The sequence below is a fragment of the Brachyhypopomus gauderio genome, chromosome 10, assembly GCF_052324685.1.
Source record: "Brachyhypopomus gauderio isolate BG-103 chromosome 10, BGAUD_0.2, whole genome shotgun sequence".
Lineage (NCBI taxonomy): Eukaryota > Metazoa > Chordata > Actinopteri > Gymnotiformes > Hypopomidae > Brachyhypopomus > Brachyhypopomus gauderio.
Window position 1 is genome coordinate 18,416,060 of NC_135220.1, and position 26,616 is coordinate 18,442,675.

Here is a 26,616-nt window from a genome sequence, read left to right on the forward strand (position 1 = left end):
TTAACTTGTTGAAGTGGACCAGTTAGAATATGCCCTTTATATTTTATTAGGGGACAGCGGACATGATCTAGTCTAATATCAGGCCAAGGACATCCAAAGAGCAAAACACATTATGTGTAGCTGAAAGTGCGGAACGTTAATCTAATTAGTGAAAATGGGCTATATCGCAGATTTATGCTGCTTTATATCAGAAGACTAGAGAGGTTGGGTCTGCACTTTACTGCATTATTTTGAAGGGCATACAATACATTTATTGTACAGTTGAACAGGTGAAACCTCTAATTTGTGAAAACAGATAAAAATGCTAGATGCCCTAACTGGCACTGGTAAACTAGAGGACATGTAACTTCAAATGAAACCGTCTGAAGCAGATGCCCCATGTTAGGTCTATCTTTATGAACATTAAGGAGCAATACACCCATATGCAGTTAAACCTTTAAAATGACCAGTACAGGAAAACTGGTTTTATAACAGATTTCCTATTATTTCCACTGGCACAGTGGAGAAGATAATGCTCATTGTAGAAACACACATCCCAGTCCCATCTGGCATTGAAGGACGCTCATATACCAATCCATGCGTAACGTAACATGTGAAATATTGACTTAGCTGGTGAAAACAGATTAAATGGTAAGAGTTCCAATATTTTCTAATAGTGCTCTACACAAAATAGACAATAACTGTAAACCCACATTACCCGTATTACACATCTCAGGGCCCGTGTTATATTACACACAAGGAGCAATAAATTTCATTTCATTTCATTGATTTTTTAAAATGAATAGCTGTGTAGTATATGGTCGAATATGACTTTGATTTTGAAAAAAATATTACGGTACCGAAATGCGTCGCGAGCATTGCATTTGAAGACGTACCCGTAATATTGTAAATCCATTGACATGTATAAGCTTTCAGCTTAATATGAACCCCGATGATATTCTGTTTTCTTTTTTAATCTAAGAATGTTGAGATTTATGTATATTACTGGTACAGCTGTTCATGTGAGGTTTCTTGCAAATTAAAACAAAAACGTATTTAACTTCGCAACGGTTTCAGGAATAACGTCACCGGAAAGTTAAGCATGCACGTTGTCAACGGTTATTGAGATTTGTGGCATTGTTGATTTAAAAGCTAAATAATATGTCAAGATATTGTATGCATATGTGTCGGAGTATTATTACTATTTCATCACTACATAATGTTGATACGTATAAGCAAGTAGACTTAATAAGGTCCTTCAAAATAAAGGTCTTACACTAAGGACATCAGCTCACTATCAAATGTAATTGTTATTGATCATATTATTGAAAACGCAGCATCAGTTTATTTTGAGTTGTTCCAGCCTGCAGGAAGATTGCAGGAGTAATACTTGGATTGCGCGGCAGCTGACCGCCAGTGGTCGCAATTTATGACTCAGCTTGCTTGTCATCACAGACGACTCTGCAGCAACATTTCAGCCACAATTACACTTGTCGTCTGCATTTCGTATTGTTTTAATGTTTTTTGACATCATGAAGGACATTTGATAACCCAACGTTAACCTCTCTCGTAACATCAGAGAGAATTCGGCAATGACTGAGCACGGTTACGTGGGATGTAGTGTTATATTTTTGTCTGCCTTTCTGTTCTCATTTGGTGAGTAGCCTAGGTTAGCCAGCCTAAGCTAACTTCTTTTACAATGTACAAAAATGCCTTGGTGGCATTATACCGTCGCATATATATTTTTATCTTCGATAAAAGTAAGGCAATCTCCACAACTCCAATTCGTGAATGGCTTAGATTCGAACATTAAAGCGCCTATTATTTTCATGTTTTGATACTGTCACCAAGTGATAGCTGCCCTGGGCTGAGTTTAAAAGCATCTTCTTCCACTCTTTCACTCTTCTTTCACTCTTCTTTCATTGCCACGCGTGATGTGACGGCAGCTTGCTTCCAAGTGAGCCTTTCCCGACGTTATTGTTGCGAATAGCATTCATCTAAACACAGCCCGAAGTGTTGCCTTTGTTTAGTGAAACCACATAAAATACCTGTCATTGTTGGTAACGATAGTATTGCTATTAAGGTTTGCCAATTAAGATGTAGTTCAGACGGAGTTTTTTAAATTAGGCTATCACTTAGCATGCATACTGCAGCTTCAGCCTTTAATTCTGTCTCCACAGAGAACAATGGAAAGGCAAGTTCCCATGAACCGGTTAATCGGTGAGTTTAAGTGAAGGAGGTGTCTTACTGCTGTGTAGCAAATTATTCGCTTTGCAACAAGTAGTTTTACTAAGTTTTACCAAGTAAGATATGAAAGGACCTCACAAAATACTAGATGGAGGATTCTGGAGGCACCCTAAAACATAATTTAAAAGTGATTTCAGTGGTATCTTGCAGTCATTTCCAGTCTGAAGAAAGAAGTGACCAGGTCATGTAAAGGACTGAAACGTGGGACATGAACTCTGATGCTGTGTCAGTGGGGAACAGCTTCAGGTGTTAAGCTCCTGGATCTCACTTTTAGATTACTGAATGTACCTAGACTAACACAGGTTTTAATGTATTTTAGGAACACTTCAATTTCCTTTTGAAACAGAATAGATTATCATGCAAAAAGAGCAGTGACTGTATATAATAGACATACAAAACCCTTGCAAATCTTAATCTTGTCTAGTTATATGTTGATATGTGTTTTCTATATCGCTCTCTCTCTCTCTCTCTCTCTCTCTCTCTCTCTCTCTCTCTCTCTTACCTCACTCACTCACTCAGAACTTCGAGAGGTTGTATTTGTAATTCAGAGCCAGAAGATATCCTACCATGCTCAGAGGGCAGAACAGAAGAGGGGGAATATTTTTCATCAAGCTCAAACCCTTAACCAGGTAGATGCAGCTAGATAAGCTCAACACGTTTGCTGTTCTGATCACTTTAAATGTTGTGCTTAAAACAACATCAATTTAAAATGTGGCTTGTTGGCAATAATGTAAAGTATAGTGGCTGCAAATTGGTTATTTGCATTTCATAATACAGGTGTTTCTTGTTTCTGCACCTTGTACGGACTGCACCCAAGTATCGTGTTTGGAATAATAATCATCACCTGGCTGCACCTGCTGTAGTCATGAATCCAGTCCATGACCAAATAACTGTTTCATGTGTTTTCAAAGTAGTTCCTCTAATGGAAAAAGGTTGCCTCTTTAATGTTTTAAGAGGCAATGCACACTTTTGTCAGAAGGGTGCGCACTCTGCTTTCTTCATACGACTTGTGGCTGTATTGAGGAAAGTGTGGAGTGTGAATACCGATTGTAATGGTCAATAATACGGAATGCAGCCCTTGTGATGCATGGATTTGTCTGTGTGTGACTAGAACCTCTCAGTCTTGGTGAGAAATCACTGGGAAAAAATAGACAAGGGCTTCTAGGTGCTCCTCACTACTGACTACAGAGCGAGTGAGAGAATAAATGTTCTGTTTTTTTCTGTTTGGATAGTGCTTTAGTGATTTGTAGTGTCTACATCCACCACACTCACTCACACCCTCGCATGTATATGCAAACCGGAAGAGCTGATGAATATTTACTCTCTCTTTCAGCAAACAATGACCCTGCATTTTTTAAAAATGAATGACTTTATTGTTTGAATATAAATTATGTTGTTGCTGTTGGTGGTGTTTTTGTTGTTTTTAGGACCCTAGTAAAAGACGAAAAAGCAAACTAAAAGTTTCCTTGTCTTTTATGCTTGGTGTTTGGTCTCTTCTAAAGATGTTCGGACATGCCTGTGTGTTTCTCAGTGTGTGACTTAATGGGAGAGAGGCTCTCTGAGACATGGACTTAGGGGACCGTGTTACCATTGGGTGCTGAGCATGCATGAGCAGGTGAGCTCCTAGCTGTCTGCACGACAGGGAGCGGTGAGAACAGCGTGTGGAGAAGACCCCATCGACTTGTGCTGGACATGGTTTAGCACTTCTGTGGCTTCATCATGGTTATTCTGCACCTTAAGGAAAGGGTTCTGACAACCCATGTCACCTGGAGACTGTGTGATGCCCTCAGCTTAGGACACTCGTCATATCTGATCTTAGGACACTCGTCATATCTGATCTTAGGACACTCGTCATATCTGATCTTAGGACACTCGTCATATCTGATCTCAGGACACTCGTCATGTCTGATCTCAGGACACTCGTCATATCTGATCTCAGGACACTCGTCATGTCTGATCTTAGGACACTCGTCATATCTGATCTCAGGACACTCGTCATATCTGATCTTAGGACACTCGTCATATCTGATCTCAGGACACTCGTCATATCTGATCTCAGGACACTCGTCATATCTGATCTCAGGACACTCGTCATATCTGATCTTAGGACACTCGTCATATCTGATCTCAGGACACTCGTCATATCTGATCTTAGGACACTCGTCATATCTGATCTCAGGACACTCGTCATATCTGATCTTAGGACACTCGTCATATCTGATCTTAGGACACTCGTCATATCTGATCTTAGGACACTCGTCATATCTGATCTCAGGACACTCGTCATATCTGATCTTAGGACACTCGTCATATCTGATCTTAGGACACTCGTCATATCTGATCTTAGGACACTCGTCATATCTGATCTTAGGACACTCGTCATATCTGATCTCAGGACACTCGTCATGTCTGATCTTTGTCTTGACATCCCAGGCAGGTGTTTGTTGCATTTCCCACAGTATTTAATGCCCACACTGTGTAAGCCTGCCAGGGTCCTGAGTCCTCACACCCCCCACACTGTGTAAGCCTGCCTGGGTCCTGAGTCAGCCCTCACCCTCACCAGCATTGCCCTTCAGGTTCCTGCATTAGTGCAGTTTAATGCCTTCCACAAGATGCATGATGGTCTTGAATCCCCAGAAGCTCTTCCTGAAGAAGGTAACCCTTCTGAATGGTAGTCCGCCGTACTACCCCAGGCCCGCTCTAGGAGCTGCGCTGTGCTATTTTTCAGACAGGCTCCTGTGAAGCTCCAGGTTGTCAGTGGGAGTAAAAGTGCTTGATAACATTCGGTCATGCCTGACTGCTGAGGTGCCTTCAGGACATTAACGTGAGAAACATGTGGAGTCTCCAGACATTACTGATGACACCTGCCTCACCTCTCCTTCTTAACTGCAGCGCTGATGCTGGAAAACCGGATTTGTTCAGTAATAGCTTGTAAACTCTGATTGCCCTGAACACGTTGATGTCTCGTTAATTAATTTGCATGGTAGATTTATACGTATTAGCCCAGCTGAGTGAAATGTAGACTGAATGATTCAAGGCGTTGGCTGTCTGACATTATTGGGCTGATTTAGATAGCAGGTTTTATTTGTTATTTATCTTCACAAAGTCCCCTTGCAGTGCAGGTGTGAATTTTCCTCTCCTGTGTGTGTGTGTGTGTGTGTGTGTGTGTGTGTGTGTGTGTGTCACAGGGCGCTCCAGATGTTGTGTTCCTTCATGAGCTGTCTGCGTACGATGGGGACTGGGGGATTCTTCCTGCTCTGCCTCGGTGAGCTCAGCTTTTATATGTTTATATAAATGAGTTCAGAACAACTAGAATTTTTGTTTGATAAAATGCAGTTTTATTAACTTTGTCAGCCTAATACAGAGACATTTTTAACACCATAAAAATGTACACCAGCTTACGGCAAACACAGGCACACCGAGATGTTAATGTTGCCACTCTGATATCAATTCTTGGATATCTTTATCTCTGAACTGTTTTTTGTACATATTTAGCCTGTGTGTTATCTGCATTAACTGGAATGTTGATATTTATTGGTGCTTTTTTGACTGTTGTGGCTGAGTGTTAAGCCCATAAATACGGTTGTGTCTGCAACTGTCTCCCAGTCTGGCTGAAGATTACTGTCAGAGCTCTTTGTGGGTCTTCTTCCTGGAGGAGGAGACGGTGATCAACCTGGCCAGACTGCTGCAGGTGCTGGCCCGGTTTGGCGCAGGCCGGGTGAGTCTGCAGTCCTTCAGTTCCTCGGCAGCACAGCGTGCAGCTGAGTTCACTTAAAGTTGGACCGACTTCAGTCGGCCAGGCACGAGTCCGAGCTGCTGGCTCATACACTCCTGTCACAGAATGTTCTGAGAGCCTAAACTATAATGCCTCTGTTTATTTTTGATAGAATAATTATGTCATCATTCATTAGTGTTATTAGATTTTTTTTTTTGTGGAAAAATACAGAACCCAGAAAAGTTCTGTCTTAAGAAGATGACGGCCTTGTCTGGCTTTAGTTTTGGTCTGCCTTTGATTACTCTCCCAGTGCTGTACCTCCATCTGTACTGTCCGATTTTGGGGGGAAAAAATCTGATTTTTGTGCTCGCTAGGTAATCTGTTTGTGGGTCTCCCTTTCACACTGATAGGCTGGTGCCAAACGGAAAGTTTTACCCTGAGCACTCTTTTACCCTGCGAACCTTTACCCTGAGCACTCTTTTACCCTACAAACTTCTACCCTGAGCGCTCTTCCACTACAAACATTTACCCTGAGCACCCTTCCCCGGTCAGGAGTGGTTTCTGGGCAGGGCGCTCCATGACGACGATGCCACCATAATACACCATTACGCCTTCTCGGAAGAGCCGGACACTTTTGCTTACCCAGACTTCATAGCTGGCTGGGCCCTCAGCTGTGTTCTGGTGAAGAGGTGAGGCAGATTGATACAGGTCTCCTGTTTTGCCATGGCGGGTGGTGAGCTGTTTGAGTACTACACGTCGCGTGGTCATCTAATGACTTCATTGACATTTCAGGCTGGCCAGCTACATGAAATATGAACCGCCCAAGTCTGATTTCACCATCGACCTCAAACACGAGGTACGTCTGTCAGTGGCAGCAGGAGTGAGTGGACAGCTAAATGTAGCAGTTCCTATGAAACTACACATGTAAAGAATCACATTACCCCAAGTTCAACACAAAGGTTATTATAAGATCAGTATCAGTATATCACTGATTGTATGTACTCGGGGTAAGTGGAATAAGTTGAATGTCCTTCAGAGCTCATTGTGAACAGCATATTATATTAATGTCTCACCCTGTATCCTGACTTCTTTTCTTAGAATATTAGTATAATGTGATATGAGGCAGCTAAGTTATAGATTTAGACTGAAGTCTTCAGTTATCCACCTGTTAGCCACACTCTACTCTCTCATTATCTATCTGCTCACTCCTGTCTCATCTTCATCTCCATTTGCTCCTTCTAGCATCTTTATCCTCTTTCCATTATCGCCAACTTTTTCCATCTTAGGCTGTGTTACATACCTGATGCTTCTATGAGCAAATGTCACCTTCTGTCCATGAACATCTGTTAGTGTGAGATATCTCTCCCTCTCTCCTTCTCTCTCTCCCTTTCTCTTTTGCTCCTTCTCAATTTTCAGTTTCAATTTTAGTTCTCTCTCTCTGTCTCTCTCCCTCTCTCTCTCCCCCCCTCTCTCTCTCACTTAGAATAAGGCTGTCAGAGTGATTCTCTCCTTCCATTCTCATACCTTATACTCTTGGAGTTTGGAGAGGCTGTTCTGTCTGCTCTCACCTCTTCCACACACCTGTCTTACCGACCTGTCACCTGATCGCTCACCTTCCGTCTCACTAATGTCCCTTCTCAACGCCTCTGGCCCCTGTGCATACCATTACATGTTCTCTGCCCTGTACTGTGCCTGGAGTTCTGTTATTGCCTGCTCTGACTGATCTGTTGTTTGTGTAGATTGCTCTGTATATTTGGGAAGAGGCTCACGGACCTGCTCTGATGCCGGTACACCAGTTCTGCTCTGACCTACACGGCTCCCCCAGCACTGAGCACTGTGCTTCCACTGTCAACACGTACCTGCCTAGCTGCGTATGTGGCTCTGACCTGGACACGTGAGCTCGAGCTGGACTGTACTGTTGCAAGAACAGCCTGACCAATATGTGCAGTTCATATTTCAACTCCAGACTCCTGTAGTTTTACTGGTATAATGGTTAATTACCCGTTGTGGAGTATGGCTGATCATTCGCAAAGAAACAGCAGGTGTTTAGAGTTTTAAGTAATATACATTTAAAACAAACCACTCATACGTGATGTTATAAATGGAAACAAGTGGCATGAGACAATCGAATAATCCACTTCATGTGAAGGTCAGGCACAAAATAAGCTTGGCCTTCAAACAGCATTAATTCCCTACATGTCGTTTTCTTACATAACAGTTAAAGAAACATGAGCTGCTTTTCATTTATTCCATTACCAGTAAATGAGAGACTGGCCTTAATTCAGGCCATTTTATCAGTCATATGATTTATATTAGTGGTTACTGCTACCGCTGAGAGTTTAGGACTTTGGACTGTACAGAAAGTGTTACAGATTCTACAGGTCAGTTTTATGCTGAATGCTTCAGTAAGTCCATTATAATTATAGAACAATTATTTGACATACTTTTGGTCAGATACATCTTGTGATTATAATCATTCTTCTAAGATATTAATGATGCATGTTAACTGGGAAACATTTTCTTGGTAATGTATTTTCTTGGTAATGTAGAGTTACAACAGCTTTTCAACTACCCAGTGTTACAGCTATACTTTACATGCTGTTAAGTAGCATGTAATTAAAACAGAAATCTTTCCAGTTCATCTATGCATACCATCAAGGTCTTATCTGATGCTTCCCAAAGCAGGAATGTAATTTCAATATTACAAATAGCAAAACAGGAGTTTAGGGTCATCTGGATTTCACTCTGTACCAAGTAAAGATCTTGTATTACTATTGTTCTCTTTTGGATATCTCCATAGGGGAGCCCAGTGGAGAGAGAAGACATCTTTGTTGCAGTGAAGACCTGTCAGAAATTCCACAGTGACAGAGGTGCGCTAAATGAGAGCTCACAGCCATTATGGTTGAAAACCACTCTGGTCCTTCCATGATGTTTCTGATTATGAATACTGTAGTTCACTTATGAGCAAGCAGACTTCTGGAAACATGGCCTGATTCTATTTAAGATACAAGAGATGATAATTGCCTCAGACATAGGCACATTAAGCACACATTAACATCTAATGATATTAAAGTGTCATTTCTGTTCATTCACGGAAGATGAGTCCTGTGAGGCCCGGAGTCTTCGCAGGCTTGAGTTGATCGTCAGAGGGGACGTTCATCAGTAGCTCCTTCCTTCACCCATAAATTCTTTAGTAATCTTATTTCATGGCCACAGTTGATGTAGGTGTAGTGTTACAGAAAATAGCCCTATGGTCATGCATAATTTAATATGTGAGCAGTAATCTCTAAAATCTCAAACTTCAGGGATGGATGAATGAATAGGTAGGTTTGACAGAATAGGTGGGGAATGTGTAGTAAGCAAACGTACCACTGTTAGTCAGGATTTGTTACATTTGTATTTGAAAGACCTGTCTGTGTGTGAAGTTAAAGACATGGGACGTGTGTTTTTGGGCATTTCCACTGGCTAGGCTTAACTGTTGCGAGATTTACATGATTATCTTATGGTGCTGCAGGATGGCCAAAAAAGCACCCTTCAAAATATGCAACATTAGCTAAAAGAAGAGAAAATACTGCATTAAGACACAAGAAGTGCCTCGAACAACAAGATAAAGCCATAATGAGTTATATGCAATCAGCTATTTGTGACTGCCGTTTGCGGTTTTAATTTGATAGGCTGACGCCACTGATGCTTGTTTACTGGTATGCCATAATTTGTCACAGTCTGTTTTGTGAACATTTTTATGTAGCACAATATGCTCAGAGTCTTGTGACATAATTCATCAGGGTGATGACAGCACATTTGTTCTGTTGAGTTCTATTGGACTGGTTAAATAAATGAAGACATGTTTTGCAAGGACGTCTTCGTATTGAAGTGAATGTATTTCTGTTTAGTTGTATTTCCAGGCCTGCCTTTTTGGTTTTTTATATGCTCTCCCCCTAGTGCCAGTAGTGAAGAAGACTTGGGCCAAGGATGCCATGTCATTGGAGTATTACAGTGACCTCTCTGATCCCACCATCCCCACCACTGACCTGGGAGTGGCCAACACTGAGAAAGGTTAGTCACCTGAGTCCAACGGTTCTGTTCACAACAGTAACGTCGGCCATGTCTTTGTTCTGATGCAGCCTCAAAATAAAGCTCTCACATTCTTGTAGCTTCACTCTCAGTGCCTTCGTCCAGATCTTTGTGTGTCCTGTTAGTCCATAGAGAAAGAACTGTGATTCATATCTATGATGATTCATATCTGGCCCTTCGTAAACTCTGATGTGGGAGCCAAGTGTGTATGTGAACTGTTTATATTCGCTGTGATGTTTCATATCTGTCATGATTCGTATCGCCATGGTCCATATCTGTGGTGATTCATATATGGCCCTGACATTAGGGATGTCTCGGATCTCATCCTTTATGAACACCACTATCCTTGAACGGGCCCTGCTGTTAGCTTTAGCTTTTAGCTTTTGCTTGTTCCAGCATGCAGGTTGTGCGTGTATGTATGTGGTCCATTTCACACCGAACGGACCAAAGGCCAGAGGGAGTGGTCTTGACGGGATGCTTGTTCATGCAGGACCATGTGGCATCCAGTGTTATCCAGCTGTTGATGGGGTCTGACCTGCAAAGCCTGTTTACGCATGCCTGGCTCCAACACTGCTTACACGCTAGAGGTGCATAGACACAGAAACAGATGATATCTGATTACTTCCAAAAGCAGTTCTTTTACACATGAATCATGTTGTATTAAACCTTTGACAGAGCATTTGTAGTCATGGCCAGGAGTCTAACTAGCTGCTTCCATTTTTAAGTAAATGTATTTGGATTGTAAGAAAACAAACAAACATCTCATTCTAATGGGCATCTAAGGTTTGGCTTTGATAGAGAACAATTATACAATCAGTGAGTCTGTATTTCAAAACCCTGAAGAGGACAAAGGAAGGTGTATGTTGAAGCTAACCTAACCCCCTCCCCCCCCCCCCCCCCCCACCCCAACCCTCACACTCCTGGGAAAGAATCTTCCACCCCAAATTCACAAAGTGTGTGTTATGCACACGGATCTCAGTATACTCTATGAAGATGAAGACATTCTAAGGCTATAGAGCTCTGCTTCATCTCCCCACCTTTTCCCTCTGTTTCCCTACCTCTCCTTATCTCTCCTCACCTGTCTCTCTCTACCTCTCCTTACCTCTCCTCACCTGTCTCTCTCTACCTCTCCTTATCTCTCCTCACCTGTCTGTCTACCTCTCTGAACCTCTCCCTGTCTGTCAGTCTCTTTCATCATCCCATTATCGTTGACCTGTGGTGCGTCACCTAATCTCAGGTCTGTTTTAAAAATCAGTTTCATCCTCACTGCATGGCCATTTTTTGGCATCCAGGAGGCTGCAGTAAGGCAAAAGTGGAATTAACTGCTAAATTCTCTGCGATCATTAGCTCTCCTGAAACAGATGGATGCCATTAATGTCACTTCTGTTTCACGTCAACTCTTTTTGTGCCCTTTACCCTGCTCCCACTGCCTCTCCTCTCCATTATTATCTCCATTATTATTCATGCCGTCATCCTTTGGCTTTTGGGAAGAGGCAACATCTGAAGACTTTGGTGACAAATTAATTGGAGCTTCAAAGAGAAGTTAATACTGAAGTTCAGGTCAACGGAACGTTTTCTGCTCTGTAGAAGCCCGTATGAAGAAATTTTACATCAAAGGTTGTAGATGAAGCTTCTGTATTCAGGGAGAAAACCTCACACCTGTTCATTTTGTCAACTGGACATCAGCCTACCCCACCCTCCTCCTACCTCACCCTACCCCTACCCCATCCTCCTCCTACCCCACCCTACTCCTACCCCTCCTTCTACCCCACTCTCCCCTTACCCGACCCTACTCCTACCCCTCCTCTTACCCCACCCTACCCCTACCCCACCCTCCTCCTACCTCACCCTCCTCCTACCCCTCCTCCTACCTCACTCTCCTCATACCCCACACTCCTCCTACCCCTCCTCCTACCCCACTGTACTCCTACCCCTCCTTCTACTCCACCCTACTCCTACCCAACCCTCCTACTACCCCACCCTACACCTACCCCTCATATACCCCGCCCTACCCCTACCCCACCCCATTCTCCCCAGGTGGGAGGTGTTAATTCAGGGCCAGTGTTATATAGTGGTGTTTTGTTTTGGGCTCTCAGGACACTGTGCCAAGACGTTTGCCATCTTGAGCAGGTTTGCTCAGGGAGGAGTGACGCGGGCACCATGGCTCCTCCTCGTCGACGACGACACCTTGATCAGGTAATACAGCAATTAAAAAGTTAAACCGTTATTAGTTAATTAATTAACAGAAAGCAGCGGTCCCTTCACTGATAACAGACCTGAAGCCTGAACGCTGTATCGCACCTGCCTGAACATCATCTTCACAGAGTGGTGTAGACACGGTGTGGTTCAGTGTCTGTTGAGTGGGGAGCCCAGAGGTGGGGTTTGGAGCCCAGGGGTGGGGTTTGATTTGGCATGAAGACAGCACGTTTAGCCAAGGTTTGAATTTTGAGTGTGAATATTTTGACAGTTCACAGAGCTGCAGTTTAGCAATTTACTATAGGGGACAGCAGCAGCCTATAAGTATTCATAAGTGTTTCGATATATAGGATTATATAAATATTCGTAAGTGGTCTGATATATAGGTATATATAAGTATTAATAATTGGTCTGATATATAGGTATATATAGATAGATAGATACATACATACATACATACATACATACATACATACTTTATTGATCCCGAAGGAAATTTAGCAGCCAGTAGCAGTTACACCATAACAGATCACAGTAAAGGACGCACACAAACAATTTCACAATAACTTATATGACATTCACAAACAATACAAAAGACTATACAAACAAGTGTACAATTATCAAGTATCCCGACCAAGATTGGTAGAACTGGAACTAATGTGCAATGTCCAGTAGTGCAAATTAATGGGATGTCCTTAAAGAGTGTAAAAGTGTAGAAGTGTAAAAGTGTCGAAGTGTCAAAGTGACCAGGAGTGTGGATATACTGACAGTATACGGACAATGAGCGGAATGTATGGACATAAATGTTCAGGACAAACAGTCAGATGACCGGAGTCCAGAAGGGCAGATGTACCGTGAGGTGGTATAGACTGTTGTGCAATAGTAACGACTCGTTCCTCATCTGTCCCCCTCCCTCTACCGACTCCACTGGGAGGAGTTAAAGAGCCTAATGGCTCTCGGGACAAATGATTTCCTGAGTCTGTCTGTACAGCTGCTCTGTGACAGGAACCTGCCACTGAACTTGCTCCTCTGGTCCACAATGATGGTGTGTAGTGGGTGACCATCATCCTCCATGATGGAGAGCAGTTTGCACAGTGTTCTCCTCTCCACCACCGTAACCACAGAGTCCAGCTCCACACCAACTACAGACCCTGCACGCCTGACCAGCTTGTCCAATCGCATCTCATCCCTCTTCTTGATGCTCCCTCCCCAGCACACCACAGCGTAGAAGAGACAGCTGGACACTACAGTCTGATAGAACATCTGCAGGAGCTTCCTACAGATGTTGAAGGATCCCAGCCTCCTCAGAAAGTAGAGCCGGCTCTGCCCCTTTCTGTACAGGAAGTCCGTGTTGGTTGACCAGTCCAGCCTATCATCCAGGTGTAGTCCGAGATACCTGTAGGTCTTAACCGTCTCCACATCAACCCCCTCAATAGAGACAGGCTGTGTGGGTGGTCTGGTCCTGCGGAAGTCCACCACCATCTCCTTGGTCTTGGAGGTGTTAAGCAGTAGGTTGTTCCTGCTGCACCATGCTGCAAAGTCACCCACAAGATGTCTGTACTCCTCCTCCTGTCCTCCTCGTACACAGGCCACAATGGCAGTATCGTCCGAAAACTTCTGCATGTGGCACGTCTCAGAGTTGTACTGAAAGTCTGAGGTGTAGAGTGTAAAGAGGAATGGAGAGAGTACAGTCTCCAAGTATTTATAAGTGGTCTGATATATAGATATATATAAGTATTCATAAGTGGTCTGATATATAGGTATATATAAGTATTCATAAGTGGTCTGATATATAGGTATATACAAGTATTCATAAGTGGTCTGATATATAGGTGTATATATAAGTATTCATAAGTGGTCTGATATATAGGTATATATAAGTATTCATAAGTGGTCTGATATATAGGTATATACAAGTATTCATAAGTGGTCTGATATATAGGTATATATAAGTATTCATAAGTGGTCTGATATATAGGTATATACAAGTATTCATAAGTGGTCTGATATATAGGTGTATATATAAGTATTCATAAGTGGTCTGATATATAGGTACAGCACAGGCCAAAAGTTTGGACACACCTTCTCATTCAATGTGTTTCCTTTATTTTCCTGACTATTTACATTGTAGATTCACTGAAGGCATCAAAACGATGAACTCGTGGAGTTATGTACTTAACAAAAAAAGGTGAAATAACTGAAAACATGTTTTATATTCTAATTTCTTCAAAATAGCCAACCTTTGCTCTGATTACTGCATTGCACACTGTTGGCATTCTCTCAATGAGCTTCAAGAGGTAGTCACCTGAAATGGGTTTCAGGTGTGCCTTATCAGGGTTAATTAGTGGAAGCTCATTGAGAGAATGCCAAGAGTGTGCAAAGCAGTAATCAGAGCAAAATGTAGCTATTTTGAAGAAACTAGAATATAAAACATGTTTTCACTTCACATGTTTTTTGTTAAGTACATAACTCCACATGTGTTCATTCATAGTTGTGATGCCTTCAGTGAGAATCTACAATGTAAACAGTCATGGAAATAAAGAAATTCGAATGAGAAGGTGAGTCCAAACTTGTACTGTATACATAAATATTCATAAGGGGTCTAATATATAAGTATTCGTAGGTAGTCTGATATATGGATATTATATAATTATTCCCTGATTTACAAAGGTCCCAGGTAAAGAGTGCTAAATTGCATAAGAATCCAATGATTTGTCAACAATTTATGGAAGATTTACAAATAAAACTTGAATGATGTGCAAAAGCAATATTTAAGCTAGGTTTTTGCATATACTAAACATTTTCAGTAGTAATCTACCAAAAACAAAGTTAAACTAAACTGAAATGTTAAGATGGTAAAATTAATGATTTCTGATTGTGTCACGGATTGGTGGACTCCAATTTAACCCAACACACACACACACACACACACACACACACACACACACACACACACACACACACACACACTGCTCTTTTTCACAGTTCCTCCCTTGTCCCCAATCAGCAGTTCATTAGCTTACTCACTTCTACTTGTACTTTCTTCATCATCATCTCTTTCTCAGGCCACTCTCACCCTAGCTGACAGTGTTCACTTTCTCAGGCCACTCTCACCCTAGCTGACAGTGTTCACTTTCTCAGGCCACTCTCGCCCTAGCTGAGAGTGCTCACTTTTTTAGGCCACTCTCGCCCTAGCTGAGAGTGCTCACTTTCTCAGGTCACTCTCACCCAAGCTGAGCGTGCTCACTTTCTCAGGTCACTCTCACCCTAGCTAAAGAGAGCTCACTTTCTCAGGCCACTACCGCCCTAGCTGAGAATATAGTCATCACCAAAAGTTTTGAGAATGGCATAAATTTTGGTTTTCATAAAGTGTGCTTTGCTACCTCAGTTTTTATTCTGGCAATTTGTATTCTCTAGATTATGAAGAGTGATTAGATGAATTCGAATTAATTAAAAGTCATTACCTGTAATGAATATGACCTTATCATAAAAAGTTACAGCATTCCAGCCACTGTGTTTCAGCCCTATAAAATGGCCTGCAAACTCAGGAGAAAAGGGTTCATGAGGACAAGACAACTGATATCACTCTTCCATACTGGTTAGAAGAGCAGACAGGTTGCTTTTAAAGTGTAAACCTGCTTTGATGTTTTCTTCTGTTAACCATGGTGACCTCCAAGGAAACACATACAGCCATCATTGCATCAAAAGGGTTTCACAGGCAAGGACATTGCTGCTTGTAAGACAGCACCCCAATCAACCAATTATCCAATCAGCAAAAACTTTAGTGAGAGTGGTTCACTTGCAGTGAAGAAGGCTTCAGGGTGCTAAAAAAGTCAGTGGAGAGTCAGGAGTGTCTTCTACAGAGGATGAAGCTATGAGATCGGGTCACCACCAGGGCACAGCTGGCTCTGGAACGGCAGAAGGCAGGTGTGAGTGCATCTGAACGCACAGTGAGACGAAGGCTTTTGGAGGATGACTTGGTGTCGAGAAGGACACCACTTCTCTCCAACACAAACATCAAGGACAGACTGACATTCTGCAGGAAGTATTGTGATTGGACTGCGGAGAACTGGGGTAAAACGATTTTCTCTGATGAAGTCCTCTTCAGACTGTTTGGGACATCTGGAGAAATTATTGCACTACCATGAATCCTGTGTGAAGCATCCTGAGACGGGGATTTGTGGGATTGTTCTTAGAGTTTTCCTAAGAACTCTGCCACGAATAAGGAATAGTATCAAAATATCCTCCAAGAACAATTTTTCCCAACAATCCAGGAGCAATTTGGAGATGAACAATGGTTTTCCAGCATGGTGGAGCACCATGTCACAAGGCAAAAGTGATAACCAAGAGGCTCGGTGAACAAAACTTTGAAATTTTGAGTCCATGGCCAGGAAACGTCCCAGATCTTAATCCCATTGAGAACCTGTGGTCAGTTCTCAAAAATAAGATGGACAAACAAACCCATAAACTGATCAACTTCAAGCACTGATTAGGCAGATTTTGCCCAGAAGCTGATATCCAGCATGCCGAGGCAAATTGCAGAACGAAGAAGACTCAACACTGTCAATATAAGTCTTTGTTTAAACTGGATGTATTTGTAAATTAAATGTTAAATTTATGGAATGCTTATAATTGTACACCTTTATACTATATAAACACTGAGGCAGCAAACTTGCATCATTGTATTGACCTTTAAACATAGAACAATGCACCCTCAATGCCTGTAATTTATCTATGTAAAACACTAGTACCTGCCCTTCAGTCATATTAATGCAATCTCCATTCTCTAGAATACCTGGAGGTTTTGTAAATCACACTGCAGGCAAATGGATCTATATGCAGTTGCATTGTCCTGGATCCTTCACCCCAAGGCTAGGAACAGCCCAAATTACATATTCACGAAGGCGGATGACATAACAGATCCTGAAAGATGTTCTATAGATCCTGATAATGGATCAGTATGGACAGTTATTTGTGGAATTTTGTCAAAGATGTATTTGTATTTTAGCACACTTTTAATAAGATGTGTTTAAATTTGTTTCCATATTATGAACATATCATATTCAGTGAGATATTGTTATTCTCCAGGGTTGTTGCAGTTCGCTCCTGGTTTCTGTGTTCCAGTTCGGGATTTGATTGTCACTGCCTACCTTGTTACTGGCTCCACCCAGACCTTAAGTGATTGCTGTGGCCTATATAAGGACTGGGAGAAGACAGGCTCATCCTTGGCTCATCCTAACTTAGCAGGGCCCCTGTTAGCAGATGTTATTGTTTGGGTTTGTGATCTCCTAGCTGTACATACCTTGCCTCTTGATGTATATAGTTAGGAAATTTGTGTAGATCTTGTGATGCACTTCTTTGTTCTGTGTGTAATTGTGTGTTCTTGTGGCCATGTGTAGTTACTGACTGTAAGGACTGATGCCTGTGTGGGATTGGGGATCGTTCCTGTGTTTTGTCAGAATTGGTGTAGGACTATATTTTCCTTGGTTTTCACTTGTAGTGTGTGTGTGTTATATATGTGGTGTTTCTTTTGTAGTCTAGGTTTTGTTTTATGTTTGCATTTAAACCACTCCTGAAGCTCTAATTAATCTTTGTTCACGATATAATATTTTTGAAATGTAACTTATTTTTTTATGGTTCTTCTCACCTACTGGTCGTTTGTTTAGTTATTCCACTTGGCGTTCCACTGGCAATACTTAATCTTTGCATTCCTACTATGCCCTTGACAGTGTCATGATAAAAATGAAAGATAAATATGGTTGTAAATTAAACAACTCCGTTTATTTTAGGTGCACTGTCCATTTCAATGCCATACACTAGATTCTTAGTGTTACCTTCACTGACAGTGAAAATTGTATATGTGAAAACACACTTGGGGCCTCTATCAATAAAACACTCATGACTGTCCAGAGAAAACATTATTACTTTTTTATGTAAATTGAAAAGTAGTTTGAACTTTATTTTGCATTTTTTTTTATGCTTCCCTCTCATGAACTCTGACCTCGGTGGTGTGGAATGACTGTTCTGTCTTTTGATTGGCAGCTTACCAAGACTGCGACAGCTCCTGCGCTGCTACGACCCCAGAGAGGCGGTGGGCATCGGTGAGCGCTACGGTTACGGCCTCACTAAGGGCGGGTACAGTTACCTCACTGGTGGGGCAGGGTGAGTCTTCCACATCGGCCACGCCCCCCCCCCCCCCCCAACCCCCCAGACTTCAGCTACACCCTTCGTTGGATGACTTGTGGGTGAATTGATTTTCTTAAATGCTTAAAGGAATGTCCACCGTGTTTCGATTTTTCACTGTTGACATCCTCTAGGTTTGTTTCGACGTTGGTATTGATGAAAGTCTAAAGATATTTGGATGCTCGTTTGATTGCTGTCTTTATCAGGTAACAAATGAGCTCCCCTAGAACATACTCTTGGATTTCAGCCTTGGTGTCGTAGCTTCTGCATACACAGTGTGTGAGTTGGGCACTTACTGCAGAAGGGTTCACAGTCCATTCTGATGATGGGGTGGGGTTCACAGTCCAGTCAGATGGGGTGGGGGGGTTCATGGTCCAGTCTGATGGGTTATGCTCACATTTCTCATTTTTGTCCCTGTGGAAGCTTGAGGACCTGCCGGCTCAGACGTTTCTTGATCTGTCTAAATGTTTGTTCTGTCTGATGGTTCCTGACCTACCTCATATCTACCTGTTCTTTCCCTTCGCTCCAGTATGGTGTTCAGCAGAGTGGCCGTCTCAAGGATCCTGTCCAGTGGCTGCAGCTGTCCCAGTCCAGATGCTCCAGATGACATGGTGTTGGGGAGGTGTCTCAGCAGACTGGGCCTTCCAGTCATACACAGCCCACAGTTTCACCAGGTAATACACACACACACACACACACACACACACACACACACACACACACACACACACAGCACTTCTTTATAGTACATTGTCATCAGATTTTTTTATACTTAAAAACTTAGAGGAATTTCTGAATGAATCTTCATGTTCTAGCCCGGTTCTTCTCCTGTGGTGTCATATCTGCTTCCTCCCTGGTCTGCAGGCCCGTCCTGACGACTACCCCAAAGAGCTCCTGCTACGCCAGAGCCCCATTTCTTTCCACAAGCACTGGAACATCAACCCTATTGCTGTCTACCAGCAGTGGCTGTTGGACACCGGGGAGCCATTTCATCATCTCTTAACCAGAGAGCACAGGCAGGAGCTGTAGCTGTCGTTAAGATGCCTCATTTATATTGTGTGTGGGTGTAAATGTGGAGCAGAGTTGTTCTGCACCACAGTTCTGCATGTTTCACACCTCTTTCCCAGTCTGGGTGTGTTGCCCCTGTGTGACATGCTGGCCTTTTCACAACTCTGCATTTCCACAAGTTTTGTTTCACAAACTAAGACTGACTGTATCGTACTTGATTCAATGCTGTTCCAGACCTGTTTTAATTTTTTCTTTCTTATTTTTTCCATCACATTTATTGCTTTTTCATAAACATGACTGTTGTGCTTAGAATTTGTAGAAACATACAATGCATATATTTAAGTATGATTTTTTTTTGCCTATATTTGACTTCAGGAAGATCCCTCTTCAACAGTAGTCTGCAGCTTAGAGGAGATCCACATTCCTTGGTACTGTTTCCACACTATACAAGTACATAATGACATGTCCATAAACTGGGGAAAAACGAGTGATGAGCTTATTTGGATTCAGCATGCAAAAATGTATAATAAACAGGTACTTTTTGCAGGAAACAAATCATTGTTCTTCAGAATCATAAAGCCCAAGAATTACACCTGCCTGAGACACAGGGCCACTCCTGGAGGGGAACTGGGAAATACTGTTTGCAGAATTGTGCATCATAATGTAGGTTGCTTTAAAATGTACAGGGATTTACAGTTTATTGTCCAGTGCAAAATATATATTTATAGTGTAAAAAAAAGAAGCAAGTTTCTTCGTAAATGTGAGGGTTGGATGGATGGATAGGGAGACAGCGTTTGTGCACATAGGATTGTGGGAGCTAGCACACTGCGGATAAAGCAAAGAGAGTGTTGAAAAATGGAACTTCTCAACTTTATGCAAATGAGAACCGAGCAGGGCTGGACGGCAGCCAATCAGCACTCAGTTTTTGTTATGACAAGACACACACTGAAATCAGTGTTGTGACAAGTGGGAAGAGAGAATTATCATTACAACGTCGGGCGGTTCTGTTCTTTTTTGACAAGTAAAGCACAGCAGAGGAGTGTGAAATAGTTCCTGCTTCTCATGGGATTTAATATTTTGTTTAAGATAATTGTATGTATTTTATGATGTTGACATGTGACCGGGTAGTTAATTAGCTTATAAGACAAATGTATTAATGTTGTTTTTTTTTTAGGATGGTCTTTTTGTGTTTTTAGTCACACGCCCCCAAAGCAGCTGGCAGGAGGTGGAGCAGGAGGTGTAGCAGGTGTTTGACTTTGCTGCAGTGTAAATGTACGTTCAGCATCTTGTCTGGATGCAGCTGACAAACAAAACTGTTTAAGTCCCTCTGCCCAGAAAACATTACAGAATACAGCGTAGTGTGAGAGGAATGTTGTGCTTTTATATTACAGTACTTTTGGGAAACTCATCCCCAAGAAATAACATGCTTTTTATATTTTTAGTACTGTGTGATGTGTGTGTGTGTGTGCGCGCGCGTTTAAACACTATGCAGTTCATCCCAGGGACTGTGCGTCCAGGTGTTTCCATTTAAAGTTAATCCATGCACATTCATGGACCAGTACATCGAAATCACAAAGGGGGGGGGGGGGGGGGGGGGGGGGGGGTGACACCTGCTTCTGTCAATGTGGTTCTCTCAATTTTGTCTTGTAATTATAATCATCATACTGGTTCAGGCAGAGAGATAAAGGGGAAATAGTTGGTAAACAGCAGCAGTGTGTGTAATATCCTGAGGTAAATGCCAAGGTGCCTCTCCAGAGGGTTCTGACGGCTTCCTCCTGACCTTGACTGATGTGCCCGCTGCTCTGACACAACACCTCAGAGGTTTATTCTCAGAATTCAATAATACACTTTCAGTTCTCATTAAAAAATTCTGATCCTTTGTTTGAAGTTAAAAATATCACTTTGGGCTTCCACTAAATGAAATGAGAGTGTTTAAATGTTCTTACGTTAGTTCCCAGGAAATGTAAGGGCTGTAAGACATACGTGATGTGCTCAGACAGCTGGGCAGTAGGACCACACACACACAAGTGAATCTGCACTCATTTTTTTTGCAGATACATCCTTGCAGGACTCTGCGTGACACTTCGTGATTTCTCAGTGTCATACTGGGATAATCTCACACTCACCATTCAGCTCCACTTTAATCTGAAGAAAGATGTGCTGAGAGCTGCAGACTCCAGAGGATTCATAGGTTTAGAATTACACACTGTATTTCAAGGTATTTCAGCTGTTTTAAACTTCCTCAAATATGTCTTTTCAATTTAGAATCTGTCCTGCAGCAAGATTACATACTATATAAATTACTGTACAATATCTGAAAAGGGGTTATTAGGTAACTTCCATGGAAATTTAAAGGACTCATACATATAGGAATATAATAGTAATATTAATAATAGTATAATAGATGATAGAACAACTCCGTTTGGAACTCCACAGGTGCATAAGGTGATGGTGTAACCTCCACACAAGCACAGGGAGAGGGTGTAACCTCCACACGGACAGCAGGGAGAGGATGTGAACTCCACATAGGCACAGGGGGAGGGTGTAAACTCCACACAGGTGAGGGTGTAAACTCCACACAGGTACAGGGGGAGGGTGTAAACTCCACACAGGTACAGGGGGAGGGTGTAAACTCCACACAGGTACAGGGTGAGGGTGTAAACTCCACACAGGCACAGGGGGAGGGTGTAAACTCCACACAGGTACAGGGGGAGGGTGTAAACTCCACACAGGCACAGGGGGAGGGTGTAAAATCCACACAGGCAGCAGCCGGTCAGGAATCGTACCCCGTACTCAAGCTGGGAGACACATTCGGTAATGAGTGCATCATTTTGTTTTATGAATTGGAATATCGATATGAACTAAGCTGTACAAGCCAAATTTGAAACCAATTAAATTTCTCTGCCTGCTGTCCTTCACATTGTCTGTCTGTGTGGGTCTGGATTTATACACACCAGACTCCCCATTTCCCTGCACAGCAAGCCATCTTCATATTATCATTCAAGGGAGGAGAAACAAGAACTTTCTCCAATAAAACTCTCCAATAAAGATATTTTTTAAATGTTTATTTGAATGTTCACAGTGGGCAAGGTGTGTTATATACGGCATATTTCAAACAAGCTAATTCAAGCAGGAAATGCAGGTAGAATAGCAGTGCAATAATGTTGCTGAAGACCTAAGAACAGTACCTTAAACCTAACTGAAAACTAGATCAAATAGGCAGTCTCAGTTTTAAAATGTCTAATGTCAGGGCCCTTCTTAGGTCCTTAGACAGTCGGCCCCATCAGGGTGTTAAATGAGCCAAACTCCGTTCTGTTGGAGTGGACCTCAGACGGACCCATCTGCAACCTACCTCAATTCTTTTTATGTTCACTTCAATGTAAGTGAACTTTAAAGAAGCCTCTGTCCTCTTTCTGGTCTTCTATAGTGCTGATGAGATATCAGACCACTTGTAGTTCACATCACAGCTCTTTTAGAAGTCAAACCCCATCTGTGTAATGCTGAATTATGGGTAGTGTCAGATGGCCACTTTTCATGCTGCTGTTATATGACTGCAACTTTTTCATGAAATAAATGAGACAAAAACAACTAAGACAGAAAAATCAACAAGAAACAAACTGTTAAAACAACCGAGGAAGAGTTCCTGGGTGGAATACAGAGTGGCTGGGTATCCCTGCAGGGCCATGCAATCCCATACGCCAGCGTTTGCTCGTGACTGCAGCTGTGCATAGCAAGTCTTGGGGTTTACAAGACATCGGTGAGATAGGGACATAGGTCACTTTGTTCTCTTCAAGAGTACAACATTATTAACCATAAATTTCCTGTGCTGAGATCTCCTCAGGAGGTGGTATGAATTCAGCTCGTTTTGTGGTAACTGTAAAAGGGTCTGAGTTTGTTTGACATGTTCACATATGCAAAGCAAACCATGAATCGGCAGTCTGGAACTAAAACCAGTTTGGGAATTCCTATTAGTTCAACCTATATTTGAAGTCAATTTAAGACTATATAAATGTCTATAGTACACAGTAAAGGCTGCACTGAGATTAGGCAGAACTGGAAAAAACATTTTAGAACCTCTACTTGTCATTTAAAATCCTTATAAAATCACTCATAGTGCTAATGTTTTTTAAGAGAAGCTATTTAAGGAGCTAGTTGTTTAAAGATGTATAACATTTACCTTGCTCAATAATGGTCTGGACCTAGAGGTATAATCAGGGGCGCAGATGGCACTGGGGACGGGGGGGACATGTCCCCTCCAGATTTATATTGACCCCATCCGAAATCTAGCATCTACAAGCATAAACGTATATATTGTACAGCTTGGTCCCCCTCACTTCAGAATTTCCATCTGCGCCGATGGGTATAATGTTGATGTTTACAGTGTAGCTTTTAAAACTGAAGAGCAGAGTTTAGGCTCCTTTTTATTTTCAGTACTAAGAAGAACAGAACAATAGGATCTTTTGTTCTCTGTACAATTGTTTAGTTGTTTGGGGGAAATGTGTGAGTTGCCAGCATGAAACATGGAATCAGAGCATGTGCAAAAGCATGTGCAAAAATGAACCTCAGCTGCATTGGTGAAGTCATTTAGGTAAAAGACTCGGGTGAGACGCATGTGATTGTAGACCAGTCAAATGAGACATCAATGCTGAGATCAACAATGCTGAGAGGAAAGGAGACATCTAAGGACATCAGGAAGAATGTGGTGACACCCCATCAGTCTGGGGAAAGCTACAAGACCGTCTCCAAAAGATTCCAGCTCCCTCCATACACTGTAAGACGAATCATTTACCAATGGGGGGGCACTCAGCATCACCGCAACTCTGCCCAGAAATGCACCAGAAAAATAACAATTCAGGTAAAAGCCAACCCACACATCACCTCCAGAGAGCTGCAGACCTCTCTGTCAACATCTGGGATACATGTACATGCATTTACAATCAGGGTGAAAATAGACATGGCATTCATGGGCCAGTAGCTAGAAGGAAGCCTCTGCTCTCAAGAAAGAACAAAGTTGCCCGTTTAAACTTTGCCACTGAGCACTTGGTTAAACCAGTTGCTTTTCTGGAAATCCATTGTCTGGACTGATGAGACCCAAATGCAATTATTTGGCCACAATTACAGGCACCACGTTTGAAGATAAGTCAACACTGCATATAAAGATAAGAACTTCCTTCCAACGGTGAAGCATGGTGGTGGAAATGTGAAGGTCTGGGCCTGCTTTTCTGCCTCTGGACAAGGACGACACCATACTATCCAGGGAACTATCAATTCCCAGGCTTATCGGCCAGACTCCTGCCATCAGTCAGGGACTTGAAACTGGAAAAGAAATGGATTATGCAACAAGACAACGACCCAAAGCATTCTTGCAAAACTACCAGGGAATGGCTTAAGAGAAAGATTTGCCAGACCCTCCAGAATTTCGCAATGTTGCGATTTGCAACTTCAACGCAAATTCAAGCAAACCCCGCGAATTCAGGGCGGTGTTGCCACTTCAGCCAATCACTGCAACTTTCCCACAAATTTGACCAATCACTGATGTCATCTTGATGTGACGTCGACAAACTCCCGCCTTACTTCCGTGTATACGTTCAAGAGGAGCAGACTGAAAGCAGCATGAGCGAGCGAGCTGAAAGTTTGACACTTGCCGACGAAAATAACGGCAAAAGATCGGGAAAAGCAGTATCCCGGTACACTACATGAAAGCGGGGGTAAACTGTTTTTTTTGCTTTCAGTGTGTTATTGTTTCACAACGATGAGTTCATACATGTATTTCCAACCAGTTTAACATTTCTAGCACCAACCCATCCACTCCAAGTGATTTTTCATAGTCTTTTAAGAGACGGAAAGTCAATTTCTGCCACCGAGCTGTTGCACTTTGAGGGATCATTTCAAGAAAGTTAGAGGGATCATTGTGCATTCTCTGTCCCAAGACCTGTGTTTCAGGGGGCAGGGCATGCAAAAACTTGAGGGGGGGGGGGGGGGGGGGGGGGGGTGGCGTGCCATAGGTTGCCAACCCCGGACATAGAGTAAGAGAAATAAAATAATAGCTTGAAGTGTTAAAATCAGGGGTAAAACACAGGATAAGAAGCATAATACCCATAGGGAGATCCAAATAAATAAATGGACAATAAATACATGGGTAAATAAATAGGTAAATGTCACGGTATGGCGGGCCCCCTACTGGTCGCCCCCGTCTACAGCGGCAGCTGTCCTGTCAATTGTTGCGTTGTGTGCGTCCCTCAGTTGGGCAGAGCCCGTGATCCGTCTCACCTGAGGGTTGTTTATTTGCCTATATATGTCTTGTCTTTATACCAGTTGACCGCTGGTTATTATATCCTTCATTTGGATCAATACACAGGTTTTGGTGTGCTGTGTGCACTATTTCAATTAAACCATACTTTTTCCCTGAGACTTGGCGTGATCGCTTCCTTTTTATTTCACTCACCCTGCCCATCACAGTAAATAGATAATTAAAATGGATTACTAAATAGAGGAAACCATACAACATTTACTCCCTATTGCAATGTAATCACAAAAAAAGCAAAAACACACCGCAACTTGCATCGCAATTTTTTTGAAAAACACCCACAACATCAAACATTTTAGCCCGCAACAATCACAAAAAAGGCCCGCGAAATCCTGGTGGGACTGATTTGCACTCTGGATTGGCCCAGTCAAAGTCTGGACCTCAATCCCAAATGCTGTAGCAAGATCTGAAGTGACTGAGACATGCCAGATGTCCCTCCAACCTCCAACTGAGACATTTGATTGAAGTTATTGGCTGCAAAAGGAGGTGCCGCAAGCTATTAACTAAGAGTTCGCATACTTTTGCACTTGGAAGATTTTCAGTTTTTTGAGAGAAATTACTTTTGTTGAATAAATGTAGAAAAAAAATTCTGTGTCCCTTATTTTGAAGGTCTGCTTTACAAACTGAGATTTGGATGTTCATTTCACAAGATTGTTTATTAATATTATTATTTTTTTTTAGAAAATAGTGATCGTGGGGGTTGTTCACTAACTTTCCAGCACTGAGAGTTAGAAACGATGTGGGAGGTGAAGGCATCAGTGGTTTCAGTATATAGTGTAGTCATATGTTTGTGCATAAACAACATTCACAAGTGTAAATCTAAAAGTAGAAATATATTAAAAACATCCAGGTATCAATCTCATTGGTCAAAACCAGGTCAATCACTAAAGGTTGACTCAGCATGGCC

The 26,616-nt window shown here is 42.3% G+C and overlaps 1 protein-coding gene across 10 annotated transcripts; it reads left to right on the forward strand.

Annotated features, from left to right (window-relative positions):
* The first annotated feature begins 1,274 nt into the window (after window positions 1-1,274).
* b3glctb (beta 3-glucosyltransferase b) lies at window positions 1,275-22,117 on the forward strand. 10 transcript variants are annotated; one of them, XM_077020185.1, is made up of 17 exons: window positions 1,275-1,635; window positions 2,160-2,199; window positions 2,377-2,472; window positions 2,746-2,855; window positions 5,415-5,491; window positions 5,833-5,944; window positions 6,494-6,630; window positions 6,734-6,797; window positions 7,681-7,812; window positions 8,742-8,811; window positions 9,884-9,997; window positions 12,112-12,211; window positions 18,254-18,373; window positions 18,924-19,068; window positions 19,259-19,410; window positions 19,778-20,674; window positions 21,457-22,117. In XM_077020185.1, the coding sequence occupies exons 3-16, from the start codon at window positions 2,445-2,447 to the stop codon at window positions 19,797-19,799; spliced, it is 1,383 nt and encodes a 460-aa protein (XP_076876300.1). In that variant the 5' UTR covers window positions 1,275-1,635; window positions 2,160-2,199; window positions 2,377-2,444; the 3' UTR covers window positions 19,800-20,674; window positions 21,457-22,117. The 10 variants fall into 10 exon arrangements, with proteins under 10 accessions (XP_076876300.1, XP_076876304.1, XP_076876303.1 ...); XM_077020189.1 differs by lacking the exon at window positions 2,377-2,472 and having other exon boundaries at window positions 18,254-18,312; window positions 19,778-19,830; window positions 19,950-20,674; XM_077020181.1 differs by lacking the exon at window positions 2,377-2,472 and having other exon boundaries at window positions 1,276-1,635; window positions 21,457-21,620; window positions 21,839-22,117.
* The last annotated feature ends 4,499 nt before the right edge of the window (window positions 22,118-26,616 follow it).